This window comes from Dermacentor albipictus, chromosome 1, assembly GCF_038994185.2.
Source record: "Dermacentor albipictus isolate Rhodes 1998 colony chromosome 1, USDA_Dalb.pri_finalv2, whole genome shotgun sequence".
NCBI classification, from domain to species: Eukaryota; Metazoa; Arthropoda; class Arachnida; order Ixodida; family Ixodidae; genus Dermacentor; species Dermacentor albipictus.
The window spans coordinates 74111777-74132925 of record NC_091821.1 but is presented as its reverse complement, the minus strand read 5'-3'; the positions used below and the strand labels follow the sequence as shown (position 1 = coordinate 74132925).

The following is a 21149-nucleotide window of genomic DNA, read 5'->3' as shown; positions in this document are numbered from 1 at the left end:
TGTGGAGCATTTTAAACGAAGGTATTGAAAAGTCAGAAACAAATCATGTTCTCAAGCCTCCTCAGGCCAATACTGTTGCAGTTCTTGACTTGTGCGCCCGCATGCCTTCATCTACAAAGTAAGAGGGAGGGAGGGAGGGAGGGAGGGAGGGAGGGAGGGAGGGAGGGAGGGAGGGAGGGAGGGAGGGAGGGAGGGAGGGAGGGAGGGAGGGAGGGAGGGAGGGGTGCAGAAATGTTAACCAAAAAGTGCCTCGCTGGATACCTTACGCTGGGGGAAGGAAAGAGCGGATAGAAAGATGAGAGCGATTGCAGAGATGTAGTCCTGGGATGAAAAAGGGGGGTGACTGCGTGCACTAGTACGGAGAGCACCGCTTGGTCAAAGGCATCACATGTCAGTTGTTTTTCTTTTAAAAAATGTCTCCATTGCATTGTGGGCCGACGAATGGTGAGGTTGCTGTTCAAGTATAGCGCCTGAATAGACAGTAGACGGTTGTCCAGTTATCCCAATGGGTTCAAGGGTCGTTGTTTCCGTTATAGTCAAACCGAGTACAGAGGCGAATTAAGCGGCGTATGCTTGCTGCGCTGTCGCAGACATCGCCATTCTAATGAGTGTTGAATATGCTTTTGTGAGGGTGACTCCTGCGCTCACATCCGACATGCAAGAGATGTCCCACGTTGCAGCAGTTCGGGTGTACATCTAAATTGCAGCGATGGATTCAGTGTGCGCATTCTAGTGCACCCATTTGGTGTATTCCACTCGGCTAATGAAAGTGCGCGCGTCGGAAGGTGAAGCTGCCTCGCAGTGTTTATCCTTGAATATGGAATTAAAACGCAGTGGTCTCCTTCGTGCTATGTTCGAGCATCGTTCTTTGCGCAATCATACCAATGACGTTGCAATGGCCAGGTGACCAGTGAAAGAAAAAAATAATTTCATGACGTTTTCCTTACATTTAGTAGCTAGGTTGCACGATTGGTCACGTCAGCTGGCCATGAGATCCATGTCGAAGTTCTGACTCCGCACACATAGTAAAACTTTGAGCCGCAAGAAGTGGGCCATTTTATATGTGACTTTACCCATCAACTGTACAGCACCGCGCAAAGGTGTCGCTTGTGCAGTTGCAGACGTTGTAATGTCTGAAGTCTTGAACCGTAGTGTTATTCTTCATGTCTGCGTAAGTAGGCCGCCGCCAGATCAGGTAGATGTAGTCGAGCCGTGCAATGTAGATGGGGCTGGGGTCGCTGTATTTCTGATATAAGAGAAGTGAATAATTTCTTAAGTGCAGCCGACGGTATCATCATCATCAGCAGCAGCAGCAGCCTATTTTATGGCCACTGCAAGACAAACGCCTCTCCCTGCGACCTCCAATTACCCCTGTCCGGCGCCAACCGATTCCAACTAGCACCCGCAAATTTCCTAATTTCATCACCCCACCTAGTCTTCTGCAGTCCTGGACTGCGCTTCCTTCTCTTGGCACTCACTCTGTAACCTTAAAGGTCCACCAGTTATCTGACCTATACGCATTACATGACTTTTTTTTTTCTCTTAATGACAACTAGATTATCGGCTATCCCCGTTTGCTCTCTGATCCACACCGCTCTCTTCCTGTCTTTTAAGGTTACGCCTAACATTCTTCGTTTCATCGCTCTTTGCACGGTCATTAACTTGTTTTAGAGCTTCTTTGTCAGACTCCAAGTTTCTGCCCCATATGTTAGCACCGGTAAAATTCATTGATTGTACGCCTTTCTTTTCAATGATAATGGTAAGCTTCCAGTCAGGATCCGACAATGTCTGCCGAATGCGCTCCAACCCATTTTTATTCTTCTGTAAATTTCCTTCTCGGGATCAAGGTCCCTTGTGAGTAATTGTCCTAGGTAAACGTACGCCTTCGCAGACTCTAGAGGGTGACTGGCGATCCCGAACTCTTGTTCCCTTGCCCGGCTATGAATATCTTTGTCTTCCGCGTATTAATCTTCAGCCCCACTCTTACACTCTCTCTGTTAAGGTCCTCAATCATTTGTTGTAACTCGTCCCTAATGTTGCTGAATAGGACAATGTCATCTGCAAATCGAAGGTTGACGACGGTATAGGACATACTTCTACAAGTTGCAATTGCAAGTTGAAGTTGAAGACTATTCAAACATACACTATGGACGAAAAGATGGCCTGGCCGCAGGTCCAAATTCCGATTTAAGAGAAGCTCGATGTGCACAGACATTTACATTGAATTTCATATGGAGTATTTATAAGGAAAAGCTAGCGATACGGTACATGTGTACCGTACAGTACATATCCTATATACCGTATAGTATACAGTAAGCGGTACGGTGTCTAAACGCAGTGAAGCCGAGGAAATACATGAATGAATTTTTTAGTTGTAGTTACGAAATAATTAAAGCTGAATGTTAAATTTGCGACGATCTTGCAATGTTTAATAAGAGAAAACGGAGTTGAATGAAAGGAAGACCTGCTGTCAGTGGGAACCGAGCTCGCTACCTGCGCATGACGATTGCTGAGCTCTACCAAATGAGCTGCACCTATGGCTGGTGTCCACTTTCTTTGCTGTTTAGGTATGTTTAATCTAGCCCTGGAAGTGCTGGGCTTACGAGAATTTATCTTTCCAATGACATGCCCGTTTGGACACGCAACCAGCGTCTGTGTGTGTCCATACGTCTTCCTTTCTGTCCATGTCTTTCGCGCTGCTTTACAGTTCCTGATGTCAAGCCAGCTATAATCCAAGCTTCCATTCTTGTAACAAAGTAAAAGTTCACATAGCGCGCACGGCGTTGTTACGGGAACGCAATGCAATGACGACGGTTCCTGGGGCTTCAGAAAAGCCACCCAGCGCCAGTAATAAATGGGTAATCCGGGAAAAGAATAAGAACTATAGCGAACATGTATCGAGCTCCAAAGCTTGCGCAATATGCTAATATACACGGGAAGCAATGTTTACGCATGACTTCGAATAATTCACTGCGCCTAAAACGTGTGCATGTGTGTCCTTGCAGGTGGCCCAAGGCAGGATTGGCGCTGACGCTGACCATGGTTCTGGCGTGCACCGTGTACATCGCCCTGCAGACGCTATACAGCGACCTCTACCCAGTTACCATATACTTCGCGGAAGACGTCATGTACGTTTGTGTATTCCAACCCTGCTGAAACGTATCCGCATGCTGTTGAAGAATTTCATACGTTTTCCGTACTATTCCTGCTCAACTGACAAATATTAAGTGTGATCAACTCCATACTATACTTTGTACCACATCCCCTTATGAATATAGCACACAAAAATATATCCGCATACATACGGAGTCGTTGTATTGTATACCACGCATTTTTGATAAGGAATACTCGTTTCAGGAGATTATTTGAGGTGCCACCGTCGCAGCCTGTCACTGGCTGCGTACACCGTATCCCGCTGCTAGTTTAACTCTAACTCTAACGTAACTTGAACCACACTTTAAAAATATTCAAGTGCCACGTAGCTGGACCGAACCAAGGTAATGTTCTTTGCCGTCGTTTGGAGATACAGTGATGTTTCTTTTTTTTGCATTCCGCCTAATTAGATTAGTATTAGATAACGATAACGTCCGGTCAGGCAAAAGAGTTGTTAGAAAATGAAGCAGGTCACTGACCAAGGTCAAAATACAAATGAAATGACGTTTAGGAACCCCTACGGATCCCTTGTTCACAATGGAATGTCGGCTAAGCACAAGGTTCTTAAATAGCGTTCGGCACATGATGCAAAGTTCGGGAGTACACGTGGTTTGGAGTGCCAGGTGATCTATTGATTGCGTTATTTGTCGTTTGAATTATCAGAGAGTCGAGATTGAGCCTCGTTGTCAAGTTTTTCTCTGTGGCCACGATACGCGCGTTGTCGCAGTTTATCTCGTGACCCGTCTTCTTGGCATGCTCTGCGAGGGCATTTGTCACTGTGTGGCCTTTGGCAGCATCATTCTTTCGCTCGTTGAGACGTACGGCTGCAGAGATTTCCGCTTTCGCAAATATACGCCGGTTCGCAATTGGAATCATGTATGCCACGCCAGGAAAACGCGCCCGATGGAGAGGATCCTTCACGTTCATCATTCATCATCATCATCATTCATCATTCATCAGTCACCTTTAAGCTCGCTTGATAGCACATGCGCGATTTGTACACCGCGCTTCTTAAAAACACGAGCTAGGGCTTCGCTAACACCCTGAACATGCGGGACAGCAGCGCGCTTCTGTCTCGATGCTGAAGCGTTCGTGGCTTGTCTGTCAGTCTGCTGATTACTCATCAGGAACTTGGTTGTCCTCCGAATACAATGCTTGGGGCACCCGTTCCTCGCTAGATCCTCTTCAATAATCCGAAGCTTCTCTTGCAGGCTGCTTGCATCAGAACAGGTGCGGAGGGCCAGGCCCGTTCAACTAACGAACAAACCACTGAGCGTTTGTGGGCTGTCGGATGAATTGACTCGAAACTGAGGTATCTGCCCGAGCGGGTTGGCTCATCATAAAAAAAAAACAATAAAAAACGAAATCCGATGTGTAACACCTGCTGGAATTACGTACAGTCACCACATTATGGCGATCTGCTATCGCTAATCAATGCAACAGCTAATTATGTTGTTCTTGCTAAGGCTAATGTAGACAGGTTGCTCCAGGGGCAATCCCTCAATTTAGTAAGTTAGCACTTTCGCTCTCTACCGTGCACTCAGATTTACATCTGGGCTATGGGAATATTGTAGATGATGTTGTGAAGTACCGAACATACTTAAGATCGTGTTTAGTGTCACACTTGGAGGTGTTGCAAAACATGTTAAATAGGATTCGGTGACTGTAACGAGCTTTAAATTAGGACAAAAAGCAGAGACGGCAGTACGCAGTGCTACGTTGCGTCCCCGGCTCTCTTTTCTTTATTATGCACTACCTGCAGGGAAGGAAGGAAGCAGGAATAGACGGAAAGACAGGGATGTTAGCCAGTCCTCAAACCGGCTGGCTACCCTGTACTGGGGAAAGGGGTAGGGGGAGTAAAAGATAATAGAAAATGGATGCTACAAAAAAGGGAAAGAAGACAAAAAAAAGAGAAAAAGGAAAGGAGAATACGGCACTGCTTAAAGTCTGCCTCTACGACCAGTTCTCCGCATGAAGCGCCACAGGAGGCGTGAAGGAGGAAGCGCCGGGGAGAGCGGGCGCCTTCTGTGCTGAGGACGGTCTCGGCCAGTGTCCCAGGACCCTTTCCTCCGCCAACGGGCGTTTGTCAAGACGTCTAACACTATTGAGAGTTATTTCCTGGGCGCACTGAAGCGGGGACACTCACAAAGAAACATGCAGTAACATCTCGGTCACACCAATACCCCATTAAAGAGGCACTGCAAGACATCCTGACGACGCAGCTGTTTCTTTTTCTCCTAGTTCGTTCATGATTACTGTAGCATAGAGCGTAAATTTCATCAGCCAGACTTCAGCATTTGTTTTGTTGCCTGCAAGTTCAGGCCGGGCGCTAATGTGGCCATGTTATCCGCACCTGCTGCCACCTAGCTCGCTAACTCAAACAACCTTCGAGTCATTTAGACTCCAACGTTGCGTTGGATATGTCTGTTCTTCGTGAACCTTTTTAATTTCTCGTGAAAGTGATGCCCACCTCCATAGGTAATCCACCTGAACAGGCCCAATTGCACTTCATGCTCTATGCTGTTCAAACTAAAAAGAAAAGAAAAACCGCGGTATATCGTCCGAAATTATACGCGGAAAGGGCAAATAGCAATGTTGCAGTGATGATTTTTTTTTTATGCGTAAGCATTTTTATGTTTACCAAACGAGAAAAACCGTCCGTCCGTTCCTCAGACGATCGCTTTCAAATAGTGACCGCAGCAGTGAGCGAATTCACCTTCGTGCTTACTCTCGCTTCAACGCGAACTAAGCGGCGAGAGTACAGCGATCACGAATGTGTCAGTCACCGCACTCTTTGCCCCCATCGCAGATCGCTTTCCAGATAGGAGCCGTGCCATACACAGCCGCCGCTGGGGTACGGTTGATCATGGTTCATAATGATTCGACACGGATGGATAAGGCACTAAAGAGCGATAACGGCTTATAATGATCGAAATGTCATCAGTGCACCTGGCACCGCCACCTGCAATAGATTGCTTGCGTGATCGATTCACTTTACGCCGCCTTCCGCAACGGTTCGTGTCGCCTCAGCGCTGTCGTGTATACTGGTCGGATCAAGTTTCATAACACTGATAATGACATCGGGATGCGTGGAGATAAGCAAGTTACAGAATGCTTACGCATGCTTAGACAACTCCCAGAGGAGTTTGGGCGTGACTTTTTATTGGTTGTGATACTTTCACGTTTCGCAATGATGTGAAAGATAAATTAGTAGTAGTAGTAGTAGTAGTAGTAGTAGTAGTAGTAGTAGTAGTAGTAGTAGTAGTAGTAGTAGTAGTAGTATAGGCAAAGTAGCACTACAGTTTGACAGCATTGAGCCAGCTCAGCACAATACTTCTGTGAAGGAATTTAGGTTAAAGCGATAGATCACCTCACCAGACCTCGTTCCTGTGCATTGCAAACGCCAGCTAACAGTGGGTAAGAACAATTTCATGAAGTTTACCGGAAAAGAGAAAAAAAAACATGACAAGCATTTTTAGATTACCCTGACATTGGGGCACGAAAGTCCACGTCAATGAAAATTTGAATAAGAAACAATACAGAATATTCCATTTGAATAAAAGAACGGCTTCTCGCATTTGTAAGAAAAAATCCACGTCACCTTTTTAACGCATGATCTGTGCAGCCGTGCGCACACTGCAATAAATCTAGTAACGTCATTAAAGTTTAAACAGAGAATGCTTCTACGACTAGCCGTTTAGCGGAGTCTGCCCATTGCTGCCTCGATGGGCAGCAAGTGTGTCGCGCTCAATTCCGCATGCACGCACGTCCACACGCACGCACAAGTGCATGCATACGCGCACTCACACAACCGTGCCAGGGCGCACACGCTATATGCAGTGACGATTATGGCAACGTCTGATATCTCTGGCACTCATTCTGGCCAAGCGGTTGCCTTTACGAGCTGAAAAAGTACCGGTAAATCACCTGGTACCAGCCGAAAAAAAAAAGTGCCTTTCGTAAAGGGCGCGTACTAAACCTATTTATGGCAAGTGACGGGCATCACAAGCAGAACAAAAAGTTACGCATACACTGCTGCACACACTCCGTCGTGCACAGGCACTGCAGTCGAAGCATTGTGAGCACGACGAGAGAGGAGGACCAGGCAACTTATGGCAGCAAACGGAACAGCTGATCGCACTGCACAATTTCGACAAACAGTGACTCAATGACTACCTATGCGCCGACTAAGTATCCGGCAAATCGTAACCAGGGAAGGAAGCGCTGGAGCTAGACTCGATATCTTAACGGAAGACATACACATACTTCATATGGGAAAAGCTAGTTTCAGTATACATTGATTTTAATGAGATTTAACATCCAAAAGCAACACAAGATATGTGAGGGAGCCATTGTGAATTCTGTGAATAAGCGGCTCCGCATTAATTCTGATCACCACGGTATCCTATTGCGCATCCAAAGCTCGGTGCTGTAGCGTTCTTACATTCTGGCTCCTCCGTAATGCTGCCGCCGCAGCAGGGAATCGAATCCTCGACTTTGTTCTCAACAGCAGAATGCCCTAGCCTCCGCAGCGGGTGAGCTTCAAGAAGCAAAAAAGAAATGCGCGATGTATTCGGGCACGCATCTTGATCAATAAAATGTCACGCGGTATAGTGTTATTTAATAAAATGAAGTATGCACTCACGCTAGATCAAATATATTATACAGCTGCATATTCGATTAGGTTTTTACACTATATATGGTTCCTACACTTCTTTGCCTCATCTGTTTCGCTCCTATTGGCTTTACTGACATTCCTTGATAGCGTACTAAAGCTGTTCATGCCTTATTTAATGCTGTGGCATCTTTAGCCCTATGCACACATTAAAAGAAGACACTCGGCCCTACAATAACAGCCGGAATACCTTTGCGAGGTTATATATCCGCCTGTAGCAAGCAATTTTCACCTCCTCTGCGTAGAAAGTCTGTCACTGAATTTCCTTTCCAGTCGGGTGCTAAGCAGCATACAATTTTTTTATTGATCTTAACTGCGCTATATCGTTATGTTATACGCCGTTGTTGCTCAACCCGGTGCGTACACCTTGAGGCTACAGCAGAATACATCGCGCTACGGGGCACTGTGCGGGCACAATGTCGAAACCAACTTTCACTGCCATGCAGGAAGTCTCGTCGCACGCACACGGAAGTGTTCAAGCGGCCCTTCTCGCACGCGGGTGCCTTCTCGCTGGGCCTGCTGCTGGCCTACCTGCTGCGCTCCTCCGGGCGGCTCGGCCAGGACACCAAGAGGTCCCCGTGGTGGGCCGGTGGGGCGTGGCGCGCCGCCGGCTGGGCCGCGGCCTCAGGCTGCGGCTTCGCCGTCCTCCTGGGGGTCGAGCAGTGGCACAAGGGCCTGCTACCCGGGCCAGCGGTTGCAGCCCTCTACGCGTCTCTGCACAAGACTGCGTGGGGACTGCTCGTCGCCTGGGTCGCCTACGTCGTCTGCACAGACCGAAAAGGCACGCCGCGACTTCACATATACGGTTCCAATTGCAGCTGTCCGCTGCACATGTTGGGTTTATTAACACGAAAGCCTTACATTGCCAAATGCACGGATTTACGGTCAACTCAAGTGCATCAGAAATCAATCAATCAATCAATCAATCAATCAATCTATCTATCTATCTATCTATCTATCTATCTATCTATCTATCTATCTGTCTGTCTGTCTGTCTGTCTGTCTGTCTGTCTGTCTGTCTGTCTGTGTCTGTCTGTCTGTCTGTCTGTCTGTCTGTCTGTCCGTCCGTCCGTCCGTCCGTCCGTCCGTCCGTCCGTCCGTCCGTCCGTCCGTCCGTCCGAGTTGTCACACACCACACCATAATTAATGGAAGATGCGCAGGCCTGCTTAATGCAGAAACTGCAAATATATCTAGTGGAACTGGTTGTTCATGACAAGACGCATCTAGTTTACTTTCTCTCTCGTAATATTTGTCCCTACGCAGATACACAAGATAATGGGGCATCCTCTGCATGCGCAAGGGCAGAGCCTATCCGACAATTTCCGCGCATCATATTATGCAGATAAGTAGAAACAGCTGCATATTCGTCGTAATGGCACTTAGCGATATAATATAAAATGGTATACGCGCAAAGTCGGGTCACCACTAACACTGCAGCATTTCTGGTGGGAGAAGACTTATATACAATAAAATATCCACGAAACCAGCGAGTGCTGCACCACGATTTCGACGACGAGACGCGCCAAATGTTTTGCGTGGACATTGGCCATGATGCTTCGAACTGTGCCGAAAATAGACGCGCTCGCTCAGTCTCTCGTATGCTCGGTGCGAAGAGCGAGCTAAAGGGGGAAATAAAGCAGGCAAGGCCGCGGTAGGAAGGCACATTATAAAGCGATAAAAAAAATGAACAAAGGCAAATCTTGAAGCTCAGATAAAGGCACAAAGTCATCAGTGTACGCAAAAATAAAGGCCCCTCGCGAAAACCGCAACTGAGTGGCGAGCCTTTCTTCAGTGACCTTTGTGACCCTCATAACTCGGGTTTGCCTCTAACGAGGCACACATGCGATCACTACTGTCCATCCTCTACTGTCAGACACTGTTCTCGGTGATATGACACAGCGAGGAATGCATTGTAGTGAGCATAAATAGATATTGACAGGTCCGGTGTCTTTTGCCGAAGGTTTTGTTCTTCTTTTCTTTGCTACCTTATGCAGATGAAAAATACCCTCCGAAAAGGACGGAGTATTAAAGGTAGGGACAGGAGGTATATGTATATATAGTTTCTGGCAGAAGTATAGATTGTGATAATTTGCAAGCGTGCGAATACATGAGGTATCGCTGTCTGCCAGCACGGAATGACACCCGAAGAGATGGTGTGAAAGGAAAATGCAAGAACCGCACATCGTGGCTCTGCCGGTAGCGTGGCCGAGTAATTGAGATATTCCTTTGAGACATACAGAATCGGCTTTTATCTCAGTGTGGCGCCACCGGCTGCAGACAACGAAGCATCCATGTCCATGTGAGCAACGTACTGCACTTAGTACCTGGAGGCTGCGGGTTCGAGACAGATTTGATGCAAGTTTCGTTTGCATTTATTCTGGCCACTTTTCACATAGCCGAAAGAAACGCGCTTAACTTTGGGGTATATACGCTCTAAATTACAGTCTTTATGGTTTAGCTTGTCCTGTGGGAATAACTGCCATTAATCTTTTGTTCATTATTTTTATTAAACGCACTGCGTGCGCTGCTTCCCTGTCGGAAACGCTATGACATGCTAAGACACACACAGCGTACCTGTAAAAAAATGGCGGGATCGCAGCGCAGTAATGAAATACATGCAAGACTAATGACTATCATTCCTGTAAGACAAGGTAAACTCTAAACGGTGTAAAAGAATGTCGGAGTGTATGTTACGCTGAAATTTCTGCACCCTAAAGCATTAAACCTTAACACAAAGTACGAGTAAACTTAAATTTATTTGAAGATATCGATCGAATCTCTCAAGGAACTACTTGCTTTACACCAATGAAACTTCACATTCTAGCACGCACGAGCTCCTTAGCAGAATGGAATACCGCACATACAAGGCGCACAAGACTGCTCAGACTAAAGCCTTCACTGCAACTCAGACCTCCGGCCAGTCTGCACCGACGCGAAGCGTCTCTTCTGTGTCGGTTGTGGCTTGGAGTTGCCTTCACGAATACCTACTCAGCACTAATTGGAATGGCTGATAGTCCTGCGAGGATGCGAGGAGAACACTGACCACTTATTGTGCCATTGTCCTAATTTCGAGCACAAAGACAATCTTTGTCCAACACATTGAGGAAATCGGATGATCGTCCTGTGAGTGAGCAGACAGTACTAGAGCGCCGTCCCTACCGATCATCGGCTCAGAAGGCAGTGAAGGCACTCTTGTGCTTTCTCAGAACGTCTGATTTGCGCGAGCGGCTTTAAGTACTGTCCGTACACGTCTCTACACCTTCTCTCTCCTTTCTCTCTCTTCCCCTTTACCCTTCCCCCAGCGTTGGGTAGTCAACCAAAATCTTGACTGGTTAACATCCCTGTCCGCCTATATTCCTCTCTCTCTCTCTGGAAGAGATATCGTCAACTATGGCACCATGTTCTCCGTAGGCGCCTGCTGACAACTCCAGGCATGTTGCGCGGTCATTTTAAGGTTAAGGAATCCTGATCTTGATCTTGACATTCTTTTACTTATCATTTACTTTAACAAGTTGCCAAGGCTGTCTATCTTCTTTGAAATCAATTTATCATCAAACGCCCAATATCCACGGTATGCTGCCTTCTTTGCAATCAATTTATCATCCATCGCCCAATATCCACTGTTCACACATGAGTCACAACACTCCAACGCTGTCCTTGCCATCCTTGCCGGTCGGCAAAAAAAATATTTACAATTTTTTTTTCACCTATGCGCCGTGCTTGAAATCAAGTGATTTGTCGGCCGCGGTACTGAGCAGCCTTGCGGAAAGATATGCTACTCCGGGACGGCATTCAGCTAACACCACACATTGAATCACGGCAAGCTGCGTTCACCTTTCACCTCTGAGTAATGCAGTGAAACAAGATAAATACTTCAAAAGTGAGTGCAGTATTGCTTGAAGCGGGTACCTTCTCCTCTTATATGGCACCTTTCTTCCATTGAGCTAGGCACTCTGAAGTTAGAACCAACAATATAATTTGCATCCGCAATTTGCTCCTGGTGGAACTTCGCGCTATTCACTCAAAGAGCGCCCAGTGTCGACTAGTTTCACCATTCAGCTCAGCATTGCCCAGGCACGAACTCTCAAGGAGACAAAATAAAGAAATGTTGCCAATGAAATAGGCGCTTGCGCCCGCACCCAGCATAAGCACTCTTATCTATCACTATCGAAAAGCTCCTTATAAAGTGAAAAAATAATGTCTGGTGAACAAACCAGTGTCGATGTTTCCGTTGTTTTGAACGCTGGTCATTCCAAACAAAACGGGTAGTTCACCTCACTTCATGTGTGTCTGGGCGCGATTTGGTAGAGTCTGTTGTTTCCCGCATCGCAGGCACATAATGTCGTCGCACTAAAGGAGTCAAATAATACCCGCACTTCGACCCGTACATACACGATGCGGAAAGCTATGTCCCGTCCCAATGTGTGCACTTGTCCAAGTGCAAACTTTATCTACACACAAAAAGAAAAACTACCGTCGTAGAGTGGAAAATCTTTAACAATACAAAGTGATATCTTCGTCTGGGTGAATTCTGATATGTAATCAACGTACACAGTAGCCAGGAATTGAGAACAGGAGAAATTAGTGAGAACAGACATACCGGGTGGCTACGAGGAGCTTCAGTTGCGACGCGAGATAGCATCAAGTGAAAAGTGATAGAGCACCACCTCTTAAACATTCCAGGGGATCAAAGCGCTGGTGTTCACAAAGTCATCCAAGTGAATATGCTGACCATTCACAGATGACAAGTGGTCATGGTGTCGGGGCATGTGCCTTTTCCAGACACCTTCAGCTTAACCTTCAGCCTTATCCAGACACCGTCAGCAGAATTCCTTCAGCTCCTAGGACGAAAATAAACAGGGCTTTTTAGACGGCTATACGCGAAAAAATGAAACGCTAGGCTTGAGAATTTCTGCATTCGAAGGGGCCATAGTTAACACCGCAGATTTCTGAGCGTTCTTTTTTCAGTGTTCTCTTTATTTCGGTGCTTTACATATATATACATAACTGAACTCCCGCCTACTTAAACCTTTCTCCTACCTTCTGCTCTTCTCACATCTAGGGATCACATATTATTAAGTAACCGTCTTGTGAACAAGCTTGACGCCTTTATCAGGTTCTCTCTCTTCGCTATCTGTTACGTGTTCCTGTCATAGCGCGCTAAAGCAAGAAAAAAGAGCGATATGAAAAGTATAGTAGTAGTTGAGTGTCATTACTGGCACGCACGCTTGTCGTATGTACTCCTTCCCGGCTACCGTAGTCCCTAGTTCCGCAGGATGGTGCACAACCTTTTCAGTGGAAGACAACATTGTGCCGAAACCATCGACGATATTTGTCCATGTAAGCGAATAGTCGGACACTTCTATAGAAGGCTATTCGCTTTAATAAAAGCATTATGCGCTTGAAGGCGTTTGGTATATTTATTGCAGTGAGGATATTTAGGTAGCATTTGTTCTTTCACTGCATAATTCCGTAGAAAACATATCCGTTAACCAGAACATGCGTAGAGGTAGTATATGTGGCTGTACATATAAGCAGATTCGCCATATGTGTGTCTCCAGCGGCGCGAGCGCTGGCGATGAAGGTGACTGACATCCTCCTCTCCCACCGACGGAGCACTCCTTTGGAACCGCCTTATAGGAGGGAGTGACGGTAGGAGAGGATGGCTGTCCTTCCCGAACGCATGTAAACCTTCAGACGGTCCAAAGCTCTCGCGTGAGAGTACGTGTGTCTCGAAGAGCTGTACTAAGGCAAGCCTCCATGGAGCAAAAAAGCGACGAACATTCGGCGGCCGCCCGTCGCCCGACGTACGTTCGACGACGAACGCGCCGCACAACTCGGTGGCGCGAGAGCACGTGCGCTCTGCATCAGCGCCTTTGAATCCGCGCTGAAATCCACCACGAAAACGGGCGAAAGAGCCAAAGAAGCCATCTCGCGTTAAAACGCCACGGTGACATTAACTGGAGCGTGACGGCTACCGTAGCCGGAAGCGCTTCACGTCCTTCGGCCGTCGACGACGGTGCCGCACGGAACAACACCCGCCATATCGATGCCCGTCGCTGGGCCCGCAGTAAATCGCAACTGCACTCCGCACCAAAGCGTCCGCAGCGCTGCAACCATCATGAGCCTCATCGCTACGCGCAGGCATTCCCGCCCGGTTCCTGTCGTGGGGTCCGTTCGTGGCGCTGAGCCGGCTGTCGTTCAGCGCATACCTGCTGCACATCCTGGTGCTGTTCGTGCGCTTCGGAAGCATCCGGGAGCGCCTCTACAGCAGCCACTTCATACAGGTCAGTAGCAGGGCGCTGCTTCTTGTGGCCGCTTGCGCTGCCGACAGCTGTGCTCGCGTGCACTGTGTATCGCCTGACCTGCGTCGATCATCCATCCAGCCCGCTCCAGATCCAATCGAGCTTGTTAAGCAACCCCAGCTGCGCGGATGACTGTTGTTGTTGTTGTTGTTGTTGTTGTTGTTGTTGTTGTTGTTGTTGTTGTTGTTGTTGTTGTTGTTGTTGTTGTTGTTGTTGTTTAGTAGCAATAGTTTAATTCGTTGGATGTCAGAGCTGTGTCATTGTTTCGAACACTTTCGAACACTTTCGAAACATTTTCCCCGACTGTATTTTTTCTGGAAGTACTGATAGTGATGTACTTCCATGCCGAACAAACTATTTCCACTGCAGTGAACTTAAGCTGCCTGTTATCAACGCTAGAGGTGCCACTGTTGGGAAATTCGCCAGTCGTATATCACCCTATGAAGTCAGAAATTGTCAGCTGCGGATAGCCAATGAATTGTAATACCCCTCTTGAAGCAATGCGGCAGCGCTTCATCGCCGATTTTCGTGTGTTGTGAAGTACAATAATTTAGAAGGTTAAACCGCCCGCTAAGAACAAAATGAAGATGAAAATTCCGGTCTTTAGAAAACGTGTTTAGCACTACCGCGAAGTGTTGGCAATACTGCTTCACCAGTGATAACGCTCGCGGACAACTTTATGTAGCGATGAAGGGAAAACTATACGGAGACAAGGTGCCCAGAAATATAAGTAAGCTGTTTAAAAAAATGTCCCGCATTTTCATTTCCATTAGTTTAGGCTGCAGAATACAAAACATAAACATCTTATTTAAAACATGAAAATAAGACAAAATACACTACTCAGTGCTAAATTTTTTTCCGTCGCGGTAGCTTAGTGGCTATGACGTTGCGCTGCTTAGCTCGAGGTCACGGTTTCAATCCCAGCCGTGGCGGCTGCATTTCGACGGGCGCGAAATGAGTGAGTGGATGAGTGAAATCTTTTTTGAGCTCTATTAATTGTGTTTTTCTGTGGCTGGGCGGATGAAAAAATATTTGTAGGTGCACGCGAAAGAACCCCAGGCGGCCAAAATAAATCCGTAGTCTATAGGGGTGGCTCATAATCAGATCGTGGTTTCGGCACGTAAAACCCCCAGAATGTAATTTTCAGTGCTAAATTTGACTTTTCGAATTTGAAGTTTCGCCCTTATAGCTTTCCCATCATTGCCACAGAAAGTTGTCCGATGGACGAAAGGTTGACGGAGATGCACGTTTCATACGGTTCACCTAGTCGTGCGTCTTCCTCTGCATGCGCTTCAAAGCGGTTCATCCAAACCCGTGTTCGTTTGGGATGGTTGGCACATCTTGTCCAACCGGCGAATTTTGAACAGCGCAACACAGGACGAAGAAACACAGCGTTCTGTGCCCCTTCGTCCTGTGTCGAGCTGTTCAAAATTCGGCTGTTTGATAGTGCATTCAAGCTCGAATGCTGCGCACAAGCGTTCACATTGCAACCAATCTCGTAAGGTTACGCCATTTTACGTGCATGCACCAGTCACATAAGGGCAATAACGAAGAAACTCACTTGATTGCCACAACATTCTCACCACGCAGTTGTGCGAGTTCATCGTAGTGACGGTGCTGTCGTACAGCGGCGCCTACGTGTTCCACCTGCTCTTCGAGGCGCCCACCACGCAGTTCCTCACCATGGCGACGTCAGCAGTTGCAGGGAAACTGCTGCTGCCTGAAGATCCGCCGGCTCAGCGACACATCATCGGCAACCAAATTGCCCACATCGGTTTCACCGAGAAGCCACCCAAGGAGTCCAACGGAGCTGAAGGACTACACGGTCAAGGGCCGAAGTCCACCCACCTTTAGGCCTTCTCTTCGCATGTGTACATTGCCGAGTCTTCGCTCCATGCGCGAGTCTGACAGCATAGACAGCATGTTCTGACAGCATGTTCGGCCAGCTTCCTCCATCCCCGCCGCGGTAGCTCGGCGGCTATTAGGCGTTCCGCCGCCGAACACAAGGGCGCGCGGCATCGATTCTCGGCCGTGGCGATCACATTCCGACGCGAGCGGGATGTAAAATCGAGCACGTAATGACACTTCGCTGCGCGTTTCGAAGAATTGCAGGTGGCCAAAATCAATCCGCGATCGTTCACTACGGCGTCCCTCACAGCCAGGGTGTATATATAGCTTTGGGAACCACTCACACATGACCGCGAGACTACTCGCAGAGCTTGACTCTGCAATTTTGAGCGGACGCCCGATAGACGACGAACAGGGATGGGCAAGTCCTGCGTCAACTGGTTGGCAGAGCACCGTAAGTCAAGTATAACGAACGGTTCGCGGAATGTGACGAACTTTTGAGGATACATTAATCACCGGCTAACGCCAGCAGTTTCAGCCATATGTTGCGCATTAAAGCGCTCTTGAAAGCTACAGTAGTCAAGCATTTTAAAACCTTGAACGACGGAATCTACGCGACGGGTCGCGTTTCGCCGGACAAACTGTTCATGCTGTCTTGTTTGCTCTGAAGCGTAACAAAGGCCAGTTCAACTTCTTATCCTTTATCTCATATTTAGGGTTGTTGATATTAGCAAAGTCTGTTCATCAATATCGTTATAGCGAGAAGAAGAATAAAGAATGTCCGCTAGCATCATTCCACATCAAAATCAGAAAGCGCTAAGCTTCTCTCATTGTTTTTCTTTCTTTTTTTCTAATGTAGATGAATGTCACACTTTAAGAACTTATCTTCAAGTTCTCGCCCAAGGAAAAAAAGAAAAAAAGCTCCCTGCGCGAGCACCATTTCCATTTGACGGTTGACGTGAAAGCATGGTACAAAAAAAGAAAGAAGAAAAAAGAAAAAAACGCAAGAAGTCACTCAAGAAAAAAAAAAGCTTCTGTAGAATATAACTACAAAGCCTTTGCTAGCTATGTATAGACACTGGGTCTTCGTATTCATTCTGCATGACTCATTCACAAAAAAAGCTCTTACGCTAGAAGTGTTCGTAAAAGCAAATGCCAGCCAATACTAATGCTGTACATCTTATTAGTGAAGGCGGCTGGCCAATGGCGAAGCACTTACGAACGAACAGCTTTGTGAATCTAGTCCCCAGTTCAGTGAGCGTAAGCCAATTTTCATGTCTTTACGCCATCGAAAAAGTACACGAGGAGCCTGATTTCACATTTAAATAAAAACGTTCGCTCTTCTGCTAGATGCTTTAACAACTGCTTATGGAGGCGGGAAAACACAGACACCAGTATCCGCGTTTTCACGCTTGCCTTTTGGTGTCAGGTATCATTACTGAATTCTGGGGTTTGCGTGCCAAAACCACGATTTGTTTATGAGGCACGCCATAGCGGGGGACTCTGGATAAATTTTGACCCCCAGGGGACCTTTATAACGTGCCCCCAATAATGCAGGGGACACGGGCGTTTCTTGCATTTCGTCCCCATTGAAATGCGGCCGCCTCGGCCGGGATTCGATCCCGCGACCTCGTGCTTAACAGCGCAACACCATAGCAGATTAGGCACCGCGGCGGGTCCATGTATCATTACCAACTTGCGCAACGTTCCATCGTTCCTCGTTTGTGGCCCTCTGAAGAGAATGCATGCAGTTAAAGAGGTTTCGGCATAGGACAAAAGCAAGATATACGTGATAAATATTTCTAAAATTTAAAAAAAAGATGAAATATTTGCGACATGTAATTGAAGCGTATACAGAATGAAATCGGGGATTTGGTGCGTTTCAAAAAATAATGAAGCAAAAGATTAATTACAGGGATTTTTGTTTCACAAGAACGCCAAAAATATTGAGCGTGTGAAGATGTCTAAAAGTGTAATTTATTGAAATGAATTCAGAAGTGAGTTGTATATGACTTGGTTTGTGTTAGGCCACGGGAAATATGCTAGCGAATTTGATGGCAGGATATGATGAAATCTAAGAAAAAAGAGTCTATGTGGAGCAAATTTTGTCTAAAACGAGTTTTACTTTCTTTCTTTCTTTCTTCCTTTCTTTCTTTCTTTCTTTCTTTCTTTCTTTCTTTTTTCTTTCTTTCTTTCTTTCTTTCTTTTCTTTTTCTTTTCTTAAGAAGGAGAAAGAAGATAGCGAGGGGGAGGAGGGTTACGCTGGCGGTGCACTTCGCCTTCACTGCAACGCTGTCTTCACTGCATCAAAAACTGCGATGCAGTAAAAACGCAGTACGAAGCAATGCTGAGGACAGAATGAGGAGCAGAATTCAAATTTTTTTCTCTCTTTCAAGACATTAAATTCCACAACTTACTTAAATTACTGTTATTGTGGCGTTCTATTAAACTCATATCTGGTTTTATAATGCAGACCAAATCAATATTAAGTTTACTTTTGAAAGCATAATATAGCTCGCATTTTTTATACATCTTCACTTAATTTTTTTTCCTTTGAACAAAAGTCGCTTTTGTTAAACTTTCAAAAGCAATCATCCTTCGATTTGCTAGAAAGTGGATCATATACCAATTATTTTTCACAGAGCGCTTCGACATGCATTTCACAGCTAAACACAAGTAACAAACGATTTTTTATATATTGCACAACTATTTATCTCTAGTATTCCGCTTTTATTTGGGAGAGTAAAAAAACTTTATAATCATTGACCATGTTTAAAGCGACCAGGGCCAGTTCTTAATACATCTTGAAGGTGAGCGGATACATTTTGTTCGAAACCTGAAATCTGCTCCATATTGTAGTTTATTTTTTTTCTTCATATTAACTCGCGCTCCCTGCATACAAAATGAGGGCTCCAATCTAAAAAAAAAACAAAATGAAAGTTTTTTTAGCGAGACTATAAAAAAAAGTTGTTACAGCGTTTCCTTCAACGGCAAGTTTTTCCTTCCATCATCAAATCATAACTGCTCACGTAGTGAAATATAAAAAGCTGAAAAAAAGAGTGGCGTCGAACATCCTGGCACACAGTTATCAAAACGTGTAATAAGCCGCAACTTCTTGTATTACTATTTTGTTTCAAAAAAAAGGAGAGATAGGCAAGCTAAATGCTCGGTACGTTTGCGCGCTTGGTATGGTGTGACCCGCTAACATAAAGGACGACCACTGGTGCAAAAGAGTGCTGAGCCGTGCGAAGAGCACGTATGGCACGCTCCCCTTCCGTATTGACAAATAATTTTCGACCAGGTGTAAGTACTCAGCGAAGCGAACTTGGAGGCACAGTTGCTGCTTCAAGCATACGTGACGGTACGACAATGCGTGACGCTGCAAGCATACGCTGGACGTACTAATTCGTGAGCTGTCGCAGAGTGGCGTCTTTTCGTGGCTGACGATTCCCCGTCAGGGTGCGTCGCGTGGCCGCAGTGGTTCTGCACATAGGCGGTCGCAAGGATACCTCCGGGGCCACAGCTGTGGGCGTATCCTTCTGTTACCTCGAACATCCGGTGAACCTTGGTTAACTGAATCTCACTTCATAGCTGCTATTGATTTCTTTCTTTTTTTTCAGCATTACGTGAACGGCATTTAATATGCGGCGCCACGGTCGTTTGGTAAGTGTGAGGGCGATGGTGGCATTTGACTTCGACGGGACAACGCCGCACTTGAAGATGAAAAGGATAATGAAAACGAATAAGCCGCTCAGAAGTCGAGACACTTGTTAAACGCCATAACGACGCGTGTATACTCGAACCATCTTTTATGCAATGTCTCGTTTACCGCGCGACGCCTCTGACTGTTGGCGCACTTGGGTCTACATTATCGACAGTGTGCCGAAGATGTGCAGCGCTACAGCACAAGGGAAATTTCAAGGTGTTCCGTACTTGCATTGAGTATATTTAAATGCTTGACCTCGACTACATAAATCATCGCATGTTTGTGCCTACGTAGATTTTTCGAAGAATTGTGCATGTACATGACTGACTTAAGGCTCTCTATTATTGGACTGAACATCAACGCCAATTTTGTATCCAGCGTCTAGATGAACTAAAATTAAACGAAAGGTATGGCGTTCAAACCACCTGGCGCTTAGCTATTTGGAACAGTTGGCAATTCCTGTACATAGTTCAAATAATCAGTGCGTGAATGGGTGTACGTGTTTCCATTTTCTACTCGTCTCACCGAGTCATTTCTCTTTGCCTGTCATGCTGATGCTACATCATATTTCACTAGTCACATGATGGAAATTTTTTTTCTGCAATAAACATTGTTCCATGCTGTGTGATTAAGCGCTTGGTTGATCAGGGTTTCTGCGGGACTTCGTAATTTACGACACACTCACACCACGCAATTCATGGCACTGAAAGGCCGACGTGCAAATATGGCAGGCGTGCTTACATTCCATGAAGGCACCACGCCCGTACGTTGTGTCCTAAAAAAATGTCAGAACTGGTTTTATTGAAGAACTCTGACATTTTGTGGGGTTGCATGCTGTGAGGTTATACAATACTACGCTGAATACCGCTGCCAGCTAGTGCTTCGCACTACGGGTGACACGGCTTATACTTCCTCCTTGGACTACCTATCCTGCGTCATTGTTCTTTCAAAGATAGCCGGGCGCTTTATTACTCGTCATGGACATTTAGGTTGTTGCATGGAATACTTGATCGCGGCCTCTGACTACCAATCGAAATGCCCTCTTTACACATTTGACGAATTCTCGACGAATGTGTTTTTGTGGTAGATTCGCACAATCAGGGCAGGTGGCAAGCACTTCACAACCTTCAACGAAAACCATGCTCTATTTAGAGCGTAACTTTGCTACACAATGACGGCCGTCATCTTGTTACAAATTTCTTATGAAGCGACCGCCATAGGGCAACGTATAGGCGTATATAATCGCCGTAACCCTGCAGCGTCTATTTCATGCCGCCTGCGTTGTAATGGCTCCATGAAGAGAGCTTTAGATTAGGGGATGCACGCCATCGGGCGTAAGAAAAGAACCCAAATCGAGCACAACAGAGCGCGAAGGGCCCACAATGGAGTTTACGTCCCCCAACGCACGCGTGCGGCTTGTATCCCCTAATCTAAATCTCTCTAACGACATAGCATGTGGTA

General features: G+C 46.4%; 1 protein-coding gene across 2 annotated transcripts in view; it reads left to right on the top strand.

Moving 5' to 3' along the window:
• The window catches only part of LOC135903960 (nose resistant to fluoxetine protein 6-like), a 110214-nt gene extending 89898 nt beyond the window's left edge, over positions 1-20316 (top strand). For both annotated transcript variants that reach the window (XM_065434473.1, XM_065434474.1), the window contains exons 11-14: positions 3006-3128; positions 8275-8609; positions 13974-14116; positions 15725-20316. In XM_065434473.1, coding sequence (XP_065290545.1) covers positions 3006-3128; positions 8275-8609; positions 13974-14116; positions 15725-15988 — 865 coding nt within the window. In that variant the 3' untranslated portion in view covers positions 15989-20316. The remainder of the gene's footprint in view (positions 1-3005; positions 3129-8274; positions 8610-13973; positions 14117-15724) is intronic.
• Positions 20317-21149: the final 833 nt, after the last annotated feature.